The 21,913-nt window shown below is 42.6% G+C and overlaps 1 protein-coding gene across 5 annotated transcripts in view; it reads left to right on the top strand.

The window, feature by feature from the left end:
- Window positions 1–21,913, top strand: part of Ltbp1 (latent transforming growth factor beta binding protein 1) — a 408,370-nt gene that overhangs the window by 155,793 nt on the left and 230,664 nt on the right. For all 5 annotated transcript variants that reach the window (XM_031357851.1, XM_031357854.1, XM_031357855.1 and 2 more), the window contains exon 4: window positions 6,520–6,689. In XM_031357851.1, coding sequence (XP_031213711.1) covers window positions 6,520–6,689 — 170 coding nt within the window. The remainder of the gene's footprint in view (window positions 1–6,519; window positions 6,690–21,913) is intronic.

Raw genomic sequence — 21,913 nt, 5'->3', positions numbered from 1 at the left:
CACCACCATCCCCCCCCCACAGACCCAGGTGTGGTGGTACACATCTTTGATTCTAGCACTCAGGAGGCAGGGGCAGGCTTTTATTTTCTAGTTTGTCTCTTTCATCTTAGCTGAAGTCTCCCACAAGATTTTTTGCTGGATCTTTCCTACATTTATGTTGCTGGTATGGTCAGTAGCCTTGTGCTTTCTCTGATTGTTTGTTTCATGTTAACTTCACAGTGTTTTTTATGTTTTGCTTTTCTGGAGTCCTTCAGTTCTGGCGTGTTCTGGTACAATTAGTATGTTTCGTGCTTATCTATTAGTCTGTTCAGCGAGAGCCTTTGACTTCTTACCTATTTGGTCCAATAGGTGATTCTGTATGAATGAGGTTGCAGACCATGGATCTTTCTCACTTTCCAGGTGTTTATGTGTCAAGTCAGATGCCCCTGACACTCCTTTGAGTACTCCCTGGGAAAGCTCATCCCTTAAGCCATTGTTGACATTTTCTCTTTGTTCTAGTGTCTTCTCTTCTTCTGGAGTAACAATCACCCACACTTGCTGGAAACTTGAAGGCAGCATGATGATTTGGATTCTATGGTCAGAGGGACCTGAACTGATTTCTTGAGCCTTTGTCCTCCATCACTTATCTCTCATCTCCCTCTTCTCCCAGCTGCTTACAAACTCCAGGATGCTCTCCATAGGCTAAAGGGCCAGATAGTATCAGACGGGCCTTTTGTGGGAGACGTTTTATGAGTGGCTGGGGGCTCCCGTCTGTGTGTGAGGCCCAGACTTCTTGTCTGAAGTGGAAAGTGCTGCATCTTTTGCCAGATCCTCCCACCCTCTCACAGGTCAAATAATGGCTTTAGTTAGAAATACGGAAAAGTTTAGTTAATCCCTGCACCAAAAATTGCCACTAGGAAGGCAGCAGTATAAACAGTGTGTGACTAATCCTTTCTTCTGAAGAGAGCAGTTCTGTGCAGTTGTTTGCCCCATGTTTACGAAGACACAGAGGTTTCCATAGATGCAGATCTCTAAGCAGCCGGTTATCCCCCGCCCCACTGTCTCCTTCCCCTTTCTGCTCCTTTCTTCCCTACTGGCATTCCCTCCATTCCTCCGACCCCTTTCTGGTACTGCTGCCATACTGTCTGTGTGGCCAGTGTCCTGCTACCAAACCCAATGGCCTTTGTTAATTCTGTGGATCATGCTTCTTCGCAGCAATTTATAAATAACCCTTTCTCCCTTCCTTGAAACCCTCTCCTGATTAACATTTCTAGACCTGTACTGCTTGGTTTTTTAATCTCTTCTGATCCTCTGCTCTCTTTATGTCCTATCTATCTGCCTATCTAATTGTCCATCTGTCTGTCCATCCATCCATCCACCCATCCATTCATCCATCTATCTACCATGTTCATCATTTAAATGAGTGTTAGTATATTCTGAGTTCCATAAACAATGATTCTCTCAAGTTCACTACAAAACTAAAGAGAATGGAGATGTGGCTCAGTTGGTGCTTGAATACCACGCCTGAGGCCCTGGGTTTGAATCCCAGCACTACAGAAGCTGAGTGTTTTCAAACATACTTGTAAACCCAGCAGGTGTGGGGTGGAAGAACCTGAGACTAGATAAGTCACAGACCCTATGGGAGGTGCTGTTTTCTTAAATATGAGTCTTGTACTCTTTTAGAGGACATGAAGATGTCCACCATCCTTAACTGTATGCCAGAGAGCAGAGAAATTAGGCTGCAAACCAAGTGTGATTCGCCCTCCTCGAAACTGTTCGTGACTGGGTCTCACGTAGCCAAGGTTGGCCTTGAACTCATTATATAGCAGAGGATGGCTCTGAACTTGTACTCTTGGTGCTTCCACCTCCCACTCATGGAACTAGATGGGTATGTACTACCGCAGTCAATGTCTGTGCTGCTGGGATACAGGTTGAAGTCAGAGGAAATCCCAGCACTCAAGGGAGAAGTTGACAGATGGGTCTCTGTGAGTTCCAGGCCAGCCTGGTCTACATAATGAGTTCCAGGCCAGCCTGGTCTACATAATGAGTTCCAGGACTGCCAGAGCTGTGTAGAGCAACCCTGTCTCAAACAAACCAACAAAAGATTAATTTTTAATATGAATCCCTTTTCTCATAGGATATCTACACAATTAAATATGTCTATCTTCTAAGACTGTTTGATTCCATGCTTTTTAATGAAATAATGAACAAATGTTTTCATATTTATTGTAGTATATGTGTGCTCATGCATGCCACAGCATGGGTCTGGAGGTCAAAGGGCAAGTTGAAGAGGTGGGTTTTCTCTCTCTTCATGGGAGAACTAAACTTAGCTCATCAGGCATGGCCTCGGTGCCTTTCTCGGCTCATTCTTTTTCTGGTTCACTTTTTAATTTTTTCTTTTTCTTTTTCTTTTTTTTTAACAGTTTTGCTTTTTGAGGGTCCCAGCTCCTTAGAACATCACTCGGAAGCTTTCTCCAACCGCCCCCTAGACATCTAAAGCATGTTTCCGTCTGTGAGACTACAGTAGCCTTCTTCTCCACAGACTGGCCCCTCCTCTTAGCAGCTTTGGTTCGGCATACCTCTTTGCTTCTACTTTGCTCTTTAGTCTTGAACTGGGAACACTTCCAGGTACACTCTTTCAAAGCTTCAAGCTTTCAGGGACCTCTTTTACTTTGGTCCTTGCCTCTTGCTGGTGGCTCCCTTCGTGTAGCCCCTTCTTGATGTGTTCGCTGTGAATATTGCCTAACTATTAAGAATGTCACAGTGAGCAAAGATTTTGTTGACCTCACCCTTGTCCTGCCTTCCTCCCAAAGCTGCTGTTTTGAATGTATTGACTTTCTGACCCTGTGGATGCAAACAGCACACTTCAGCCTTGATTTCTTGTTCTTCTATCTGTGTCTTCTGTCAAAGTCAATGCTCATTAACGTTTACCTCATGGCCCTCGATTGGGAAAAATGGGGCCTCTGATTTCATTCTTCCTCTTCCAGAATTTTTCAGCTTCCTACAGCCAACTCTGGACCTTTTGTATCACCCGAACTGGTAGTGCAACACTCTAATATTTTTGTACTCTTTTGAAATTGCATATTTGTAATACTTGTCTGTGGATGACCACTCTGCACTGAGTCCTATGAGGTGTTTACTGTATCCCTTCTCTTTGTGTCTCTTGAAGGTCAATGCTCCTGATACCAATTTGACTGACTTCTCTCCTCTTCTCAGTCATATTTTCTTTTGCTGTGCTCGAAGACCCATAGGGATCCCTGACCAATAATGCCCTTTTGCAGTAGGTTATGTTCCATGAACTGTCACCAATGAAATATCCCAGGACTGCTTAAAAAATGTACATCAGAGATGGAAAGAAGTCAGGGTATCCTCCATGGTGGTTATAGCTCTCGTTTGGGCTACTGGGTTTGCCTGTGTTTTGTGGAGGTTGAGATGAAAGAAGAAAACATTTTTTTCTTTATTCTTTTCTTTTCTTTTTTGTTGTGGAAGACATAGCTTCCCCTACCTTGTAACAATCAGTATTTCTCACTATACTTTGACTATCTTACAAATATGTTTTAATGCATCTTAATGTTTATTAATGGGTAATACAAAATACGATAGTTGGATGGGACAATTGTTACTGACTGGAGTGGACATGGAGGTGAGGCCCTGAGGTCTCCAGCAATGCCCGTTCTTTTGGTTGGGGTGGGTATACAAGATTAAGGCCTTAGCTTGTGCAATGGTTGGAATAGGGAGAGCCTCTAGTGGGTGGATACTGGGGCTGGGGGTTTCAGAGTATTAAATATTTGAAGCTACCAGTGTGGCTGTATTTTGGAATTTATAATTTCCCCCTTATCTGTAATTGTGAGGGAGAAAGGAGATTAATGGGTGTGTGCCCATTTTTATTTTGAACCAGAATTCCTATGGTTTTGATTCTTTTAAATTTTCTCTTCAAAAATTTGTACCTTCTTTCTTGAAAATTGCATTTACAATGATGTAACTAAACCTGATGTTCCTTCCTCATGGCTAAGCTTCCCACAATACTGGAAGTGGGGGAAGAATACATTTAAATAATTAAAAACCAACTAAAGATTTTTTTTTCTGAGGTGGTTGAGTAAAAGCAAAGGAAGGGTAGAAGCATGAAAGAGGATGTAGTAAAGTCAAGAAGGGGCTGTGGTGGAACTGCCAGTGGGACTGCTGGAGGAGAAGCTGGACTCTAATCCTGAGAGAGGAAGAGTGGCTGTTATCTCTCAGTAGCGTCTGTGGACTGAGTGATGGGGCAGTTTACCCTGCTTGTTCCAGACAGTGTCTGCTCATATTCTCATTATTTTCTGGATGGGGCCGTGATGAGTTCATGTGACAGTTACTGACTGCAAGGCCCATGCATTGTAAGCAGTTGGAGGCAGGTAAGGTAGCGGAATGGGACACATGCTATACCTAGCTGCAGATGGGAAGTGTGCTGTGACTGGGCACACTAGCACCACAGTGAGTCTGAAGTCTGGATTTTCTTAAGCTAGGGATGTCTGAGAGTTGTTCTCGAGTTCTAGTACAGCTTGCTCTCTTTTCTTTGATTCTTACCTGTTACATGGAGGGAAAGAAGCCCCATGTTCATACACCCGCTGCTCATTTATTTCAGTTGCTTTTCTGGTTTAGAGGGAAGTGTTGTTCATCTAGAAGGCAGACTCCCAAAACATACTTTCTGGAGATGGCCAGACCAGGAGTGAATGGCGGCTATCTAGATTTCCTGGAATTCTGGGTTCCTTTTGTTTCAAACAGGAACTAAGTTCTGTGTTTTTGTGCAGGGTGACAGAATGGCTTAGAGAGAAAGAGAGTCATTTCCAAGATGGGGAGGAGGCTGATAGAATAGACTTGTGACCACCATTTTTGTCCAGCTGTTTCCACCCCTACAAGCATATTTCAAGTTTAAAACAACACATATCATCAAAACAGAAGGCTTTACAATGTTAAGCCTTAGGCTTTCAGTAATATAGTCATCAGCCTGGTGTCAAAGGAAGTGCTCTTTGTGGTACCACAACTGGGAGGATCCAGACCCAAGATGGAAGTTGTAGGCATTTTGAGACCACAGGGTTTATAGTGGTGAATGTCAAGGAACCAGCACCCTCAATTCAGCCACTTCTGGTCCATAATCTCTCCAGAATGCTTTGTTTCACTCCTTCTTTAGCTTCAACAAGAATAAATTTGAGTAAATTTATTTGAGATTCTTTGACTATTTTTGATTAAAGTACCTCATGGTGGTGCTTTGTGACATCATGACTTGTCTTTTGTATGTTATTTCTTTGACTTTTTATATAGTCCCTTTAGGGGCCTATCTTTTGAGTCAGAACACACTGGCGAGCAGATACCATTCAAAAGCTATTTGCTGTTAGTGGTGGTATGGAGTAGTTTAATAGTTTCACTTGTAATTTTGCATGTTCTAAAATGAGTGGGGCACTGAAGAGATACTTCTTTCAGTAACATACTGGCCATGCAATCATAAGGTCTGGAATTTGATTCTTCGTAGCTATGTAAAAAGCCAAATGTGGCAGCACAGTCTAGTAATCCCAGCACCTGGAAGGTAGAGGCAGGAGGATCCTGGAGTGTTGAATAGTCAGCCTCGCTGAACTGGTGAGACCCGGGTTCATTTAGGTGGGAGTAGATTGAAGAAGACATTGGCTTTCTGCCTCTGGCATTCATAGCACACACATAGATGCACATATACACTGTATGTGCTACATAAATGCACACACAGATAAATATGTATACTGTACACTACATAAGCACACACATGCACACAGATGTATACACATACTGTATGCTACATAAACTCACGGATACATACATGTACTGTCCACTACATAAATAAATAAAATGATTCTGTGTTTCTTTTGTATTTACATTAAGTCCGTGTCTTACCCCATAGCCCAGGGTATCTCAAGCTTGAGATACCCTTGCTTCTGCATCCCAAATGTTGGACCAGCATGACCAACTTATTCTATTCTTTCTTTCCCTCTGCTTTAGTGTGTTCAGATTTTTATGAGCATTTTTTTTTCTCTTGGCCTTGTGTGGTAGAGATCCTCTGATATAGAATGTGAAATTGAGGCTCCAAGATCCAGATGAGCTACCTGCTAGAATTAGGGAGTTTGGAACGTCCTGCTGTCCCACACTGGCTCCCAGTGCTTACAACTGATCCCTTGCTTCGTCCTTATATCTGTGTGTGCACCTAGTCATGTCTGGGGTTTCGCCTTTTTCTGAGAAATGGATGGCCTATGTTTTGCATGAAGCCTGAGGTAGCTATGCTCTGTAGTCTTTGATAAAACCCATTTGCGATAACCCATCTCTCACTGTGCATTTTGACTAAGCAGATGAACCCCCTTCATTCTGGATGGTTCTGCCTGTAAAACAGTGGTTCTTTCCTCGTGTGCCACAAATGGTGGGACAAATGAGCCGTGTGTGGTACTGGTGCTCCTCCCGAAGTTTAATTTTTTTTTTTGTTTTCTTCTTCAGTTGACATTTAAAACCCCATGTTTATTTTCTTCTCCTCTCTTTGTTTCTTCCCAGAGTGGCACCCTTGTCTTCCCAGAATGTGATGATTCGGCATGGCCAGACCCAGGAGTACGTGCTCAAGCCCAAGTACTTCCCAGCCCCGAAGGTGGTCTCTGGGGAGCAGTCTACAGAAGGCTCTTTCTCTTTAAGATATGGGCAAGAGCAAGGCACGGCACCCTTTCAGGGTGAGTACCTTTGCAGACAGCCATTTTCCTGCGTTACAGACTCACAGTTTGGAAACATTTTCTTTGGTTTAGATGGTTGTAATGTGTCACAGTAGATAAAATTCAAGAGCCATTAAAACACCTTCTTTGGTTCCTAAAACAACCAGACAGCAGATTTTTAGCATGGTTTCCTTATTCGGAGGAAAGACATTTTTCCGGGACTTTGGAAATAAATCTGGAGTGACTTGCCTGAGATTTTGTTTCTGCAGGATTTCTTCTTCTGGGAGACGTGTTCCCGCTAATTTTAGGTACAGCTGCATGTCTGACATGTTTGTATTGATAAAATGTTTTCTTTAGTTAAGCTGCCAAGATCCATTCCTTGTGAACGGTCTGGTTTGTCCTGTAGTACTCTCTGAGGCTCGCCTGTGGTAGCTATTTTTATGCTGAAAGGTCTACCTAGTTTTCAGTCTACCTAGCAGATGGCAAGGAAGACTGACTGAATTTGTAAAGGACTATTGTATCTAGGGCCAGCTTGGTTGGTATCTCCTGTGTGAGAAGCTCAAGGATACAAGCCCTGGCTGCAAGGGTAGGGAATGTGATGATTTGTGGTTTAGGTATTACAGAGTGTCTGCTGGCAGAATCCTCGGAGAATGCGCTGGAGCGAGGCACAGACCATTCAGAGGCGAGAACTAGGCTCACTCTCTCCTTCCAGCAGCTTCCTGATTTAGTCCATGTTGACTGATCGCCTTCACCGTAACTGATCATGGCGTGTGCCAGGTGTGAGGTGGAAAAGGACTCTCTGTTACCAGCAGGAGTACTGCAAATAGCCCCGAGAGAGTTTTGCTACCTTTCGACGCGTAAGAGGTTGGAATCTGCTCCAGATTTGATGCTTGCTGCTGGCCCCCACCTCCCACTTTCTGTTGAGATCCTCTGGTGACTGACGCTTGCTTTTTTACAATAGACAATCCAGTGGCAGGCTTGTTTGCCTACACTTTATATTTTTGAGACAGTTCTCTTCTGTGGCTGGTGGCCCACTCCAGTGAGAGAGTTTGGTGTGGCTTTATTGGGATGATAATGAAAGCAAAGCAAGACCTTAGGGGATGGTATAGAAACTACTCGGATCATCTCCTTGTCAGATGAGACAGTCCCTTATCAGTCGCAAAAGAACAGCTTTAGTCAGCAGGCTCCTTAATGCTCTTTGAGGTCTTCAGGGGTGTGTGTTCCTTCTGTGGAGCATCTCCCACGTGTGCAGTGTTGTCTTTATCCTCATTTTAGAAATGAACAAAGGGAGGGGCTTATTGTTATTAGCTCATGTAGATAAACACTTTTTGAAAGCTCTCTAATGGAAGCAATAAGAAGGGGATTTTTTTGAAACTTTATGTTCATGTTGATAGAGGAGGAAAATTCCACGATTGATAGAAAAGTCCAGAAAGGATGGCTTGATGGGCACGGAGAAGAAGATGGGATATGGTACTCTTAGTTAGTTAGCGATGACTTGTTACTCAAGTGAAATTCTCTCTCTCTCTCTCTCTCTCTCTCTCTCTCTCTCTCTCTCTCTCTCTCTCTCTCAGATACACACAAACACACAAACAATCTACATACTGTCTCTATCTGTAAGAATTTAAACTAAACCCTTGATTTAGCTGACTTCTGGAAAATGAAATTTTTTTAAGTCCCTTGTCTCTTGTCTGCATTTTCAATGTAGTGGGGAGCTAGCGAAGGCTTGTAGACTACCACATGACCTCAATGATGGTGTGCTCGTCTGAAACCCTGAAAAAGATGGAACAGGATCAAAAAAAGGCTTAGGAAGGACTGAAACATTAGTCATATCTAAAAGGGAGGAAGGGAAATGTGGCTATTTTTACTGTTGCTAACACTGTTTTGAGAGCTGGAGGTCAGTTGGAAAGCTCTGAAAACGAGTAATTTTACAGGGCTGTGAAGGATACTGAAATAGAAACACAAGGGAAAGGTTAGAAGGAAGTCTGATGTGGGCAAAGGAGCAGAGCGCGGAGGGAACTGAAGTGTCTGCTTCCTCACACCCCCCACTCCGTGTCAGGTTGGAGGAGAGTGCGAACCCAATGTGGGACTGAAGGGAGGGGGGTTAGCAGTGGACAGCCCAGGGCAGTAGAATCCTTCAGTACCATCATTCCCAGCTTCTTAGAAGAGATCAAATCCAAACAGACTAACTTCACAGGGTGTTGAGGGCTGGGCAGTGAAAGAGAAGCAGATAATTCTGACTTCAGAAGGACAGAGGAGATCAGGCCAGTAGGACATGCTTTGTCTTGGGATAAAATTGCAGTGTTGGTGTTGCCATGACTCGGGAGCAAGCTACTAGGACTAGTGGAAACATTTAGGTTGGTAAAAGAGTTTGTGTTTGTTGTTTTCTCCATTGGAAAGAAGGGTTGAGGTTGGTGGGCAGTAGAGTAGGTGAAACATCAAAGCAGAAAAGAGATGGCTAGGGTTTGAAGGACACAGGGAGGGAAGGTCTGCGGAGGAGAATCAATTGCTTGTAAAAATATAAGGGAACCAAATATGTTACATGCTAATTAAAATAGATATATGCAAGCCATACATAAATACATAGATATATAGATTAGCAGATTGACAGATACGTAGATAGGTAGATTGCTACACACACACACACACACACACACACACACACACACACACCCCAAGATACATAGATATGGCTGAAAAATGAAGTGTGCTACTATAATTTGTTAGCTAGTTGGGTCAAAAGTGGTATCTTACAAATAGCAGTAACGGAGCATGTAAAAATCCTGTTTTCCGTAGCTTAATAAGCTCATAGAAAGAACAGACAGCAGGTATATAAGCTCCAGAGAACAAATACTTGCTAATAAAGATCACTGATCAGAATATGCTTTCAGGTAAGAAAGATATGTCAATGGCGTATGGAGTGGACTCAACATGGCTGACTGTGTGACTGCGCCAAGTGTAGCACTCTTCAGGTGAAAGACTGGGTGGGGAGCAAGCCATCGAGTTGCTGGTGAGGCATTCTCTCTGGGGAAGAAGCAGTGTTCTGCTGGAGTTTCCCAGAATCTCAGCAGCAAAGCTCACTGCCAGTATCCTCTGTATGCACATAACTTCTCATATTTTGATTTGGTATGCTTGCCAGCCTTCTCAGTCACTAGGCAATGGAAGGCCCTACATTGGGTATTCTGTAGTAACTGATTCTAGTGATAACTTGGATCTCCACCATATTCATCAGCCTTGAATTTAATTAGCCTGTGTCAGCTAAAGTATAGGTTGACAAACTTGTGCTTAAGCTCAGTAAATATTTTAGGCTTAGTCGCCAAGAAGAAAACCGAGGTTGTTATACAAACATTTTGATAATTAACCTATTTAAAATGAGACCTTTAAAAAATGTCACAGAATGTAAAATACTGGGTAAATTGCTGGAGGCCGATGGACTCTCAGACAACCCAGGGCTAGAGACTGTATGTGAGTGTGTGTGTGTGTGTGTGTGTATGTTGTGGTTTTTGTAAGAATGTGTGTTGTGGTTTTTGTATATATATTCATATGTGTGTGAGGGTTCACTTACCCATGTATGTACATGTTGCCGTCAGAAGTTAACATTGGGCATTTTTCTTGATTATTCTCTATTGTATGTTTTGAAATAGGGTCTGTCTTGCCAAGCCTAGACTTCACAGATTCAGCCTGGCTGGCTGGTCATCAAGGCTCTGGGATCTGTCTCTCTCCATCTCTCAGTTCTAGGATTACAGTTGACCTCGCTGTGCTCAGTCTTTCCACAGATGATGGCACACACTAGGTCCTGGTGCTGATGTGGGAAGCACTTTACACACTGAACATCTCCCTAGTCTGAAACCAACCCCGTTTCTTAAGCTACTAAACACATCTAGGTTTGGGATCTGATGGCCGATAAATGTGAACAGGACAGAAACCCCAAAACTTTCCAAGAGCCTCTGCCTGTAACTGCCACTCATTGTCAATGCTCTTACCAGACCGCTCTCCATACCATGGTGGTTCTCAGACTTTCTATCAAGTCTGGAGACAGCAGAAATCAAGAAGTACTAGGAAAACTCTGTAAAATAAGTTGAGTTTCTTTCAATGTTAAGAATGTCAGGCTGAACCAGGCAGTGGTGGTGCACACCTTTAATTCCAGCACTTGGAAGACAGAGGCAGGCAGATTTCTGAGTTCGAGGCCAACCTGGTCTACAGAGTGAGTTCCAGGACAGCCAGGGATACACAGAGAAAGCCTGTCTCGAAAAACTAAAAAAAAAAAAAAAAAAAAAAAAAAAAAAAAAAAAAAAAAAAAAAAAAAGAATGTCAGGCTGAGGGATAACTGACAAAATAGTCAATGTTAACCATGGGTCTTTACAGAAAACCTTCTGTTGTTGAAAACAATGTGTCATGGTCACAGCGCTAATCTGTATATTGATACCACCTGGATATCTCAAAAAATTCTACTCCTAGTAGAATTTAAGATATACATTCACACAGAGTTTGTATCAAACTGTTCATCTCTATTGGGGGACAATGTTCATTAGATCATGAATGCCTAAACAGGTGAGGTATTTCCATAAAATAGAATTTGAGCCATTATATAGCAATGGGGTACAGGATAATGATAGAGCTCTAAAGGCACTGAATGAAGGAATTCAGACATAGCAGAGTCTGGACCACATACTCTATCATTCCATGTACATGAAATATACATAATATGCAAATCCATAATGACAGAAAGTACATTAGTGGTTAGCTGGGGTTAGGGAGAGTGCCTGCTTAAAGGTCAGGGTTTCTTTTTGGGTGATGGAAAGCGATCTGGAGTCATTAGGTCACAGTGACCACACAGTCTTGTAACTATGCTAAGTGGCAGGGAGTTCTATAAGTAAAAAGGACAAGCTCTGTGGTGTGTGAATTGTGTCTCATTAAAAATGAAAATTATTTACAAGGACAATTGCCAAGTAGGTGGTTCTAGAAAACTTTACCAGCTCCAAGGAGAAGAGAGAACTCCACTAGCCAGGGGTCTTTGGGAAGGTGAGAATGAGGGATGGTCGTTATCCAGCACCTGACTTGGTGATGTGTTAAAAAGAATGCAGTATGTAAACCAATCTCCCCTACACTTGGTTTAGTAGTATTGTTTTAAAGCTTTATTTATTTTATGTATATGAGTGCTCTATTTGCAGGCACAGCTGTATGTTGGAGGAAGGCATCAGATCACATTACAGATGGTTGTGAGCCACCATGTGGGTGCTGGGAATTGAAGTCAGGGCCTCTGGAAAAGCAGCCAGTGCTCTCAACCACTGAGCCATCTCTGCAGGCCCTTGGTTTAGTAGTATTTTTAACTCGGAGGGAAAACTTGAAGTAATAGAACACACACACACACACACACACACACACACACACACGCACACATGGCAGCCAAAGATTGATGTCAGATGTTCTTTTGTATGGCTCTATACCTTAGTGTTTAAGACTGGGGCTTGCTAACGTGGCTAGGTTGGCTGCCTACTGCAATTGAGGGTTCCTCCTGTGTCTGTCCACCGTCCCCTGATCCAATGCTGTGGCTACAGACCTGTACTGCCATTTCTACTTCTACATTGGCCTAGAGTACCTGAACTCAGGTCTTTGTGCTTGTGTGGCAAGCGCTTTACTGACCAACTCCCAAGTCCTGACGTTGGAGTTCTTATTTGCTAATTCTAGTTGTTTTCCCACGCTTAGGGGTTTAGCTTTTTAAGCGGGCTGCTTGTATTTCAATATCAGCTTCTGAAAGTTTATTTTGTGATATTCAAGGAAGCAGACGTCTTAAATTCCAGAAGAGGCATATGTCATGTTTTATAGATTAACTTCCCAAAGGTCTATAAACACAGATAGCGCAGACTCTTAAGAAGACTGAGGAGTTATACTCTGATGCACTGAGATGGGGAGTGGGAAGGAAAGAGAAACGAGCGCACCACAAACACACAGTACTGTTCAACTGGAAAAAAAGCCACTTTAAAAATGTTAAGTACAGTGTTGTCTCAGAGGCTACACCAGTAATCCATCAAGCCACTTTTGGCAGAAACTGGCAGCTCAGGAGTTGTCTTTCCCTGGAGTCTGTGCTCTGTGTTAGCCTTTCCCAGTAAATCTTTGGTTAGCCCCCACCCAACAGCCAGAGGTGGGCTCACTGAAATCCTCTCTTTCCCTGATAGGTAGACTAACTTCCTGGGCCTCCTGAGCCTTTCCAGGAGAGAAGCACAGTATGTTCTCAGAGCATGTATGTTCTCAGCGCATGTATGTTCTCAGAGCATATATGTTCTCACAGCATGTATGTTCTCACAGCATGTATGTTCTTACAGCATGTATGTTCTCAGAGCATGTATGTTCTCAGAGCATGTATGTTCTCAGAGCATATATGTTCTCACAGCATGTATGCTCTCACAGCATGTATGTTCTTATAGCATGTATGTTCTCAGAGCATATATGTTCTCAGGGCATATATGTTCTCACAGCATGTATATTTTCACAGCATGTATGTTCTCAGAGCATGTATGTTCTCAGAGCATATATGTTCTCACAGCATGTATGTTCTCACAGCATATATGTTCTTACAGCATGTATGTTCTCAGAGCATATATGTTCTCAGGGCATATATGTTCTCGCAGCATGTATGTTTTCACAGCATGTATGTTCTTATAACATGTATGTTCTCACAGCATATGTATTCTTACAACATGCGTGTTCTCACAGCATGTTTATTCTCACAGCATGTGTGTTCTCATAGAATGTATGTTCTTAAAGCATGTATATTCTTATAGCATGTATGTTCTACAGCATGTTCTCATAGCGTGTATATTCTCACAGCATGTTTTTGTTTTCCAAGCTCTTGTATTTCCCCTGTAGTATGACCACACTGTGTAGCTCAGGGGGTAAAGGCAGACGCTGGGATAGCTGATTTAGATGAAAACAATTATAGTCCGATTCTTCTGTAAGTGGTGGATTGCAGAGTGGAGCCCATCAGCATGTTGGAATGTTGGTAAGGAGGAGTTTGCCCCTGAGAAGCATCATGCCCTCAATTCAGAAGAGAGAGAGAGAGAGAGAGAGAGAGAGAGAAAAGCAGCAGTTGGGGAGACCTAGTGTCCTGGAAATTATGCTGCACAGAGATGAACAGCTACAGACAGATGGGATGAGGGCCTTTCAGGACTGATTTCCAGATGAACCAAGTGTGAACATGGATGGAGAGATGTCCAGGGCTGCAGTTAAAACCTTCCCTAAATGGAGACTTCCATCCGTGGATGTGGAAGTAGGTATGTCTTTGTGTTTGGCTCCAGTTGATTCGCTGGGCACTACATGGCAATGGAATTTGGACCAGCCAGCTTTCCAAGAAGCTGATAAAAACCACTACCCACAAGAGCCACAGACGCATAAGCACTCAGGACTAAAATATGAGAACAAACTGCTTTAAAGAAGGAATAATGGGAAAGCTTCATACGTTTCCCTTGCAAAACCAGGCTCCCGAAGCTGCTTGCCCACCTGCGCACAATATTGTAATCCCCCTGTAATGCCATGTGGGTGCTAGGGCAAAAGGTGGGTACAGAAAATTCACCTTCCCTCGGTGATCCTTTGTTTTAATGGATAGACAGTGAAACGTTTTTATGTGTATAGACTGGCACACGTGTAAGTGAACAAGTGGTCCAGTTCATCTCAGAAATCCAGGTTTGATAGAGGATGGGGTGTTTCTTTGTATTTGGTTGTGCCATCCTACGCTTGATGGTGAGGCGGAGGGTGCATCAGACTGACATGAGAGGGGGTTGATCCCATCTCTGTCCAGGAAGGTATGTGAACAGGAATGTTCTGTGTCTCCCAATCAGCTACACACAGTTAAAGATAGTTGGGAAAGGGTAGACATGGATGGATTGTCAACATTTCCAAGAAGCTTATCCAGCAGCGTATAAACAGCGATGGAGCAAAGCCTTCCAGAGGGAAGGATTATGTAGTTTAAATTCCTCCACAGACAGTCTCTAGTGCCAGAGACAACTTTTCATTCCAAAGGCCCAAACTTTCATAATAATGCTCACATTCAAAGCTATTTCTGGATGTTGAGGCTAATTTTAAGGTACTGAAAAAAAATCAATACTTAGTATGGCTCCAGAATATTCTAGAGTTAAACTGTAATTTTTAAAAAATTCTCCTTAGGGGAAAAAATAACACAAATGAATTTACAGTTTGCCATGGGGAAATAGAAAAGCATCATTTTGGGAAGAGAAAACCAATATTTAAAAAAATGGAAGAAATGCTGTTTTAGTTTTGTTTTTGTTGCTGTGAAGAAACACCATAACCATGGCAACTCTTACAAAAGAATGCATTTTGATGGGGATGTCTTACAATTCAGATGTGTAGCCCATTATCATCGTGGCAGCATCCAGGCAGATACGGTGGTGGAGAAAGCTCAAGTTCGTACATCTTGACCCATAGCAGTGGAAGAGAACTATATCTCACTAGCAAGAATTGAGCATACATGAGACCTCAAGGCCTGCCTCCATGGCGACACACTTCCTTCAACAAGGCCACACCTATTTCAACAAGGCCACACCCTATGAGCCAAGCATGCATCAACCACATGAGTTTATGGGGGCCATACCTATTCAAACCAGCACAGACAGTGACTCTTCTGGATTTGGATTTCTTTGACAGAGTCCAAAGACTTTTCTTGGCTTCTGAAGGGGAGAAGAAGCAGCAGCAACTGAAAGAGTTGAAGCCAGTTTTGGTTCAGGACAGATAAGACTCTGGTGATGTGGCTCAGGAGACACTTCTCATGGGTATCAAGTGGCAGGCTTGTCCTCTCAGCCAGATGACTGCCTGGCTCTAAGGATGTCCCCACTTTGAGATAAGGATCAGCACCTCTCACTTGTGTGTGTGTCACACATGTTTTTGGGCATGCACACGTGCATACAAGTACCTATGTGCATGTGTGTGGAGGTCAGAGATTGATGCTAGGTGTCTTCTTCAGTTGTTCTTCACTTTATGTTTTGAGGGAGTCTCTCACTGAACCTGGAGTTTAGCACTTGAGCGAGGTTGGCTGGCCAGTGTGCTCTGGGAAACTGCCCGCCTACCTCTACAGTCCTTAGTGATGGGCTTACAGGTGCATGCTACTGTACCTGGCCTTTAGGTGAGTCCTGGAGTGTAGGGCTCAGGCAGGCATGCTTGCATGCCTTTTCTGAGTGAGCCATTTCCCCAGCATCTTGCATGGTTTTATATCATGTTCTTTTCAAATGGGGGGCAATACTTGAGATTGAATTCAGTGCTTTTCACAAGCTAGGCAAGTGCTCTTCCATGGGGTGGCATCCCTAGCCCTTGGTTTTTTAAACATGGTTTCTTGTTGTGTAGCAGAGGCTACCCTCAAACTCAGGCTCCTTCTATCTCTGCCTCCTCTAGGCTGAGATTACAGGCCTATCCATCCATGCCCAGCTATATCACATCTCTCTTTTTTTTTAAATTAGGATTATGATATTTCTGAGATTTGACGTCTGCCCTATTTGTTTTCTTCCCTAATAGACAGTTGCTACCTGATTCTGTTGAGCTAATTCCTATAATAGACACATTCTTTATCACAGTATGTATTTGTGTGTGTGTGTGTGTGTGTTTAAGAGAGGTGTATCAAGTAAATGTGTGTATTTTTGAAATAATTTGTAGTTTCTAAGGTTATCCATACAAACAGTATCCAGTTATTAAAAACTTCTTGTAGCCTAAGTGTACTTTACAAGTTTTATTTTTCAAGGTTTTCAGCGTGTGTGTGTGTGTGTGTGTGTGTACATGCACTTGCATGCACGCACACAAGCACACATGCACTTGTTCATGTGCATATGCTCACATGCATGAGCACACAAGGCGCATACATCCATGTGCATTACATGTATGAATGCACATGTTCACATGTCACTGTGTGTATATTGGTGCCAGTCCCTGCCTTCGCCCTTGGCTGTCTGCTGCAAGCTTCTCTGGAAGCTCTGGGATTACTGACGTTTTGGCTTTATACCCAGCTTGTATATGGGTTCTAGAGATTCAAACTCAGCTCGTCATGCTTGCATGAGGCAAACCCTTTTAGCCACTGAGCCACATCCCTATTCCTGATTCTTCAACGAAACATTCTAAGTAAGATTGCTTTCGTGAGAAGCACTGTAATTATGCATACTTTTTCAGAGTCTATAAATGGATTTGGACAGCTTTGTTAGATAGAAAGCAGGATTTATGGAGCAAGTGAGAGAATCTTTTTGGGTTGTGCACTGGTCTCCAGGCATCTTGTGTGGGATTGAGTGCTCTCCCCTAATGAGTCTAGAAACACACCAACCCAACAGCTGGGATGGTGTTTAATGACCCAGCTAATGGTTACAGGTGCATCCAAGGATTGCAGCAGCTTGATGAGAATCCAGCAGAAACCAGAGTGCTCCCTCCCACGCTTTGAGATTGCATTCCAAGGAGTAGCCTGCATAGGGAGCCTACTTTATTTTAGAGAATAACCCTACTCCCACACAAAATATTTTCATTTTTTTCTTTATTCATCAATTAAAAAATATTATTCCTTGTGGTTCAGTTAGAGGGAAAAAAAAAGACTGATCTAAATCCTGGCCTAAATGTTGACTTTTCCACCCCCTTAATTCACTAGATATGTAATGAGAAGGAGCCATTGAGGTAGACTTCATTTTGTTTTGATAGGGAGGAAAGGCAGTGAACATATTCTGTGAAGAATGATTCTCTGACTTACTTCACTCCCCTCCCTGCATTTTCTCTACCCCAGTATGGCTAGTGAGGATAGATGACAGACTTTATAATTCTTTCTTTCCTTTCCTCTGTTGCCATTTCTTTATTGTGGGCTGAATGGCCTTTCCTGCACATCTCTCCTCCATTTGGGGTCAGGCAATGAAGTGGGCAGAGTGAGCATGGCTCGGACTGATGGCTTTAAGAGACCGCACATGTTCCCTCCCTCCTTTCTGGAGCCTGGATCTCCTTGGAATCTGTTCTCTCCGTGTGTGTCTCTCTGCCTCTGTCTCTGACTGTGTTTGTCTCTCTGTGTCTCTTTAGATCACCATGCCAGTAGGACAGAAGAAAGACTGTTGGGAACAATCTAGACAAATCAGTTGTCTGTCTCAGTCACACAATCTGGTTGCAGTTAGACGGGATGCATGTAGGTAGAAAAAAATACCATATGGATAGCCCCACCTTCTGGGCACAGTGAACTGGAAAACGTAGGCATCTGACCCAAGGGAAACCAGTGTGGGGTTGGCCAGCTGTCTGTCAGAGCCTTCCCAGGCAAGGCTGATGCTGACTAAACCAGATTCAACCGAAGGCCTCTTAAGGGATTTGTAGTGGAGAGTAGCTGAGAGGGAAGTAGGCTAACCAAGAGAAGGAAGCTGGAGAAGCCACAGGGAAACTTTCTGCTACATGAATCCTGGGTGCAAGAACACAGTTCAAAGTTGTTACAAAGGCCTGGTGGGTGGAGCAGCATGTGATGGGCACCGAAATGTATTGTGCTTCTCCCTTTCAGTAAGAGACACTTAGAGAACTAAGTCCTGGTGCCTGTGAGGTCTGGCTTGTGGGGGTGGGCGTGAGCATTCTCTTGAGATGCCCATTGTCCTCATTGCTCCATGGAGCTTTAATTTAACACCCTCTCACCTCAGATAATGGGAACTCTCTTCATTGTAAACAGAAAGACCCCAGCTACTGTAGATTCTATTTCTACCTTGCTCCCTAACAGCTGTGTGTCCTGACTAGTGGGTGTCCCAACTTGATCGTCTCCTAGGGAGGGAAAACCCAGCTGCTCTGCTTCTTTGCTTCATGCCCTTTATAGCTCTTTCTCCTGTCCACACCCTTCCTTCCTCGGAAGGCGTGGGATGGCTGGGCAGATAGGAAGAGGGGAAGGATAGGTGAGTTTCAAAATTCCCCAAGACCCTTGGAAAACTTGGAGAATTGTCTTGCCTGGCCTAAGACCAGTAGAACCTGATTTATGGATTTGAATGCTCATCTGGATTATTTTTAATGATTAGTTTTTTGAGAATTTCTCTCTCTCTGTCTCTCTGTCTCTCTGTCTCTGTCTCTGTCTCTCTCTCTCTCTCTCTCTCTCTCTCTCTCTCTCTCACACACACACACACACACACACACATTTCTATGTACTGTCTCTTCTCAGCCTCTCTTTTGTCTCCACCTTACTCACATCAGCTTTCTCTTCTCCTAAGGGTCCTTTTTCCCACACTGATGTCCTTTTGCTTTGTTTTATGACCCACTGATTTTTACTAGTGATGTCTGTGTGGCCATAGGCACCCCTGGATGGTCCCCTCTAGATTTTCTTACAGAAACATTTTCTGTTAGGGCTCGAGGATTCTTGTTCACTCCGGATGGAGAATGTCCAATTGACGTTGGTCCAGGGAGTGTGGCTTGGGGAACCTTCTCAGGAAGCCTTCCTGCAACCCCATCATGACTATTTATTCATTTTTATTGGTCTGGGCTTTCTGGCAAGCACAGCGTGGTATTTGTGTAAATACCCATCAGGCATGCCTTGCCATGTCTTGTACATAGAAACGCCATAGTAGTTAACTCTGTCTAAAGGATTATTTCAAAGACATGGAGTGGAGAAAGTGATTCATGGTTCTTGTCAGGGGTCCCAGTTTCCAAGCCACACCTGAGTATATCTGGAAAAAGAAGCCCTACAGAAGTTATGATAAGTTGTAACTTTTTGTCTTTAAAGGTTGTATAGCTAGAAAAATGACAGACTCTCCCTCATTTGTTTGGCACCTTCTATGTGTTAACGGCTGTAGTAAGGTCCGTGTATGCATTTATTCAGCACTCTATGTCTGAATTGCTTAATAGCTTGGGCTACATTCAAAAAGACTCATGGCTGGGTGCTTATTACAGAGCACACTTACAAACCTTCATGCTGAATGTTTGTCATTGCTCACAATCTATTTATAATTATTATTAATAATAGTAGTAATAATAATAATAACAGTAATAATAAAGACAGAGTTTCTCTGTGTATCCCTGGCTATCCTGGAACTCATTCTATAGACCAGACTGGCCTGGAACTCAGAGATCTGCCTACGTTTGCCTCTCAAATGCTGCGAATAAAGGAATGCACCACCACACCTACCTAATTTAATTTAATTTTTAAATCTGCAAAGAAAGTATTAGCTATCATTATACTGTTTTCAAATGAAATATTTTGTTAGATTCTCCCCTCCCCGTTGACCTCAATAACCCACCTTCTAACTTCTCTCCCAGCCTTCCATTCCACCTTCATGATATATGTGTCTTATTGCTTATCCCACCTTCTTTAAAACCTCTTTTATCTCCTCTTAGTCTCCTTTCTAGTTTTTAGGCTACACACCACACACACACACACACACACACACACACACACACACACACACACACCACACACCACACACACTATACACTAGGACCTATATATGAGAAAAAAAAACTATGATTTTTGTATTTCTGAGTTTGGGTTACTACATTCAATATAATGCTTTCCAGATCTGCCTATTTTTCTGAAAATGTCATAGTTGTTTTGTGGCTGGATAGAATTCCATTGCGTTTAGGTAGCACACTGTCGTTATGCACTCATCTGCTGATGGACATCTAGGCTGCTTCCAAGTCCCTTGCTGTTGTGAACAGAGCACTAAAGAGCAAGGGTGTACCAGTGTCTCTGTGGTAGGAGATGGAGTCACTTGAGGATATGCCCGGGGATGATATGGCTCAGTTTATATGGGCAATTCTATTTTTAATTTTGGAGAACCTCTCCTTACTGAGTTCCATAATAGCTATATCCGTTTGCTCTTACACTGTCAGTGAGCAGTCCTCTGTCGCACAGCCTCACCATTTGTTGTTCAATTTCTTGGTGACAACCATTCTGCCTAGGAGGATGTGGGTGTATCAAGAGAGCCTTAATTGAATTTTCCTGATGGTTAGGGATGTTGAACACCTTTAGAACACACATTGAATATTTGTGTTTCATCTTTTGATGATTATCTATTTTGTTAGCTCATCTGTTGATTTGCAAGTTTTTTTTTTTTTTTCAAATTCTGGGTATTAGGTCCTTGTTTCAAGAATAGCTGACAAAGATTTCCTTCCATTCTGTAGGCATCAACATGATCTCTTAGTGCAAACAAGAGATTCAGTCAAAACAAGCTGAGATTCTGCCTGGTGGGACATGGCAGGCTAGTTTCGGGAAATGTAGTTTTATAGTAATATATTCTAAAAATAACAAAATCTATAGAATAATAAACACATAAAAAGCACTAACATAGTAGTTTCTTATCATTATCGAGTATAGGTGTTATATATTATTATATATTTTTTAAATTGCCTTTATTTATTGATATACTTATTTATTTATGTGTGTATGTGCATGAGCACACACACATTTGTGTGTCTGGGTGTGCTTAAGCTGTTGTATGTGTGAGGTGACTAGAGAGCAACTTTGGAAGTCAGTTGTTTTTATTACCATGTGGGTTCCAGGGATCAAACTCAGATCCTTAGGCTTGACTGCAGAAACCATTACTGTTGCAGGCCTCATAATAGTATGATTTTACTTGTCTACCAATGGCAGCACAGGACACATGTGTATGTCATTGTTATCACACATCTGAGTAGAGTATTGCATCAGGTCTTAATGATGTCACTAAACAATAGGGATTTGTTAGTTCCGCTATAATCTCTGATGAGACCACTGTTTAATATGTGATGTGTCACCAGCTCAAGAGTCATTATGTGACTACTGGTATAGTACATTAGCTTGACTGTTTAAAATGTTATTCATAGACGTTTAACATGAACCACAAATATGAGTTAAAATGGCCAAAAGAGATCAATAATTCTAAAAAGTACTATTTTACTACTTTGTGTAAGTTAGTTTTAGGTGACTGGGTAGCCAAAGTCCAATTACATTTTGAGAATTTGTGAATTTTGTGAGCTGTAGGAATTTTATCTTACCTGAATATGGAGTTACTATTAAGCCCTGTTCAGTTTCACAGAAATAATTCAGATACCAAAGAAGCTTTTCTTGATCTACAATCCACATCTATTCCATTTGTATTTCACCTCTTGAAGAGAGAAATATGGAGTCAGTTTTTGATGTATCTTAAAGTCACTACAGTAGTCATCAGAGGAGGGTCCATCTTGTTAAGGCAAAATCAAAACAAAACAAACACATACACACAGACACACACACCAATGAACACACACAGACACACACACACCAATGAACACACACCAACACACACACACCA

The sequence above is a fragment of the Mastomys coucha genome, unplaced genomic scaffold (genome assembly GCF_008632895.1).
Source record: "Mastomys coucha isolate ucsf_1 unplaced genomic scaffold, UCSF_Mcou_1 pScaffold6, whole genome shotgun sequence".
Lineage (NCBI taxonomy): Eukaryota > Metazoa > Chordata > Mammalia > Rodentia > Muridae > Mastomys > Mastomys coucha.
Note: the sequence above shows the minus strand (reverse complement) of the source record. Positions and strands in the feature narration are given on the sequence as shown.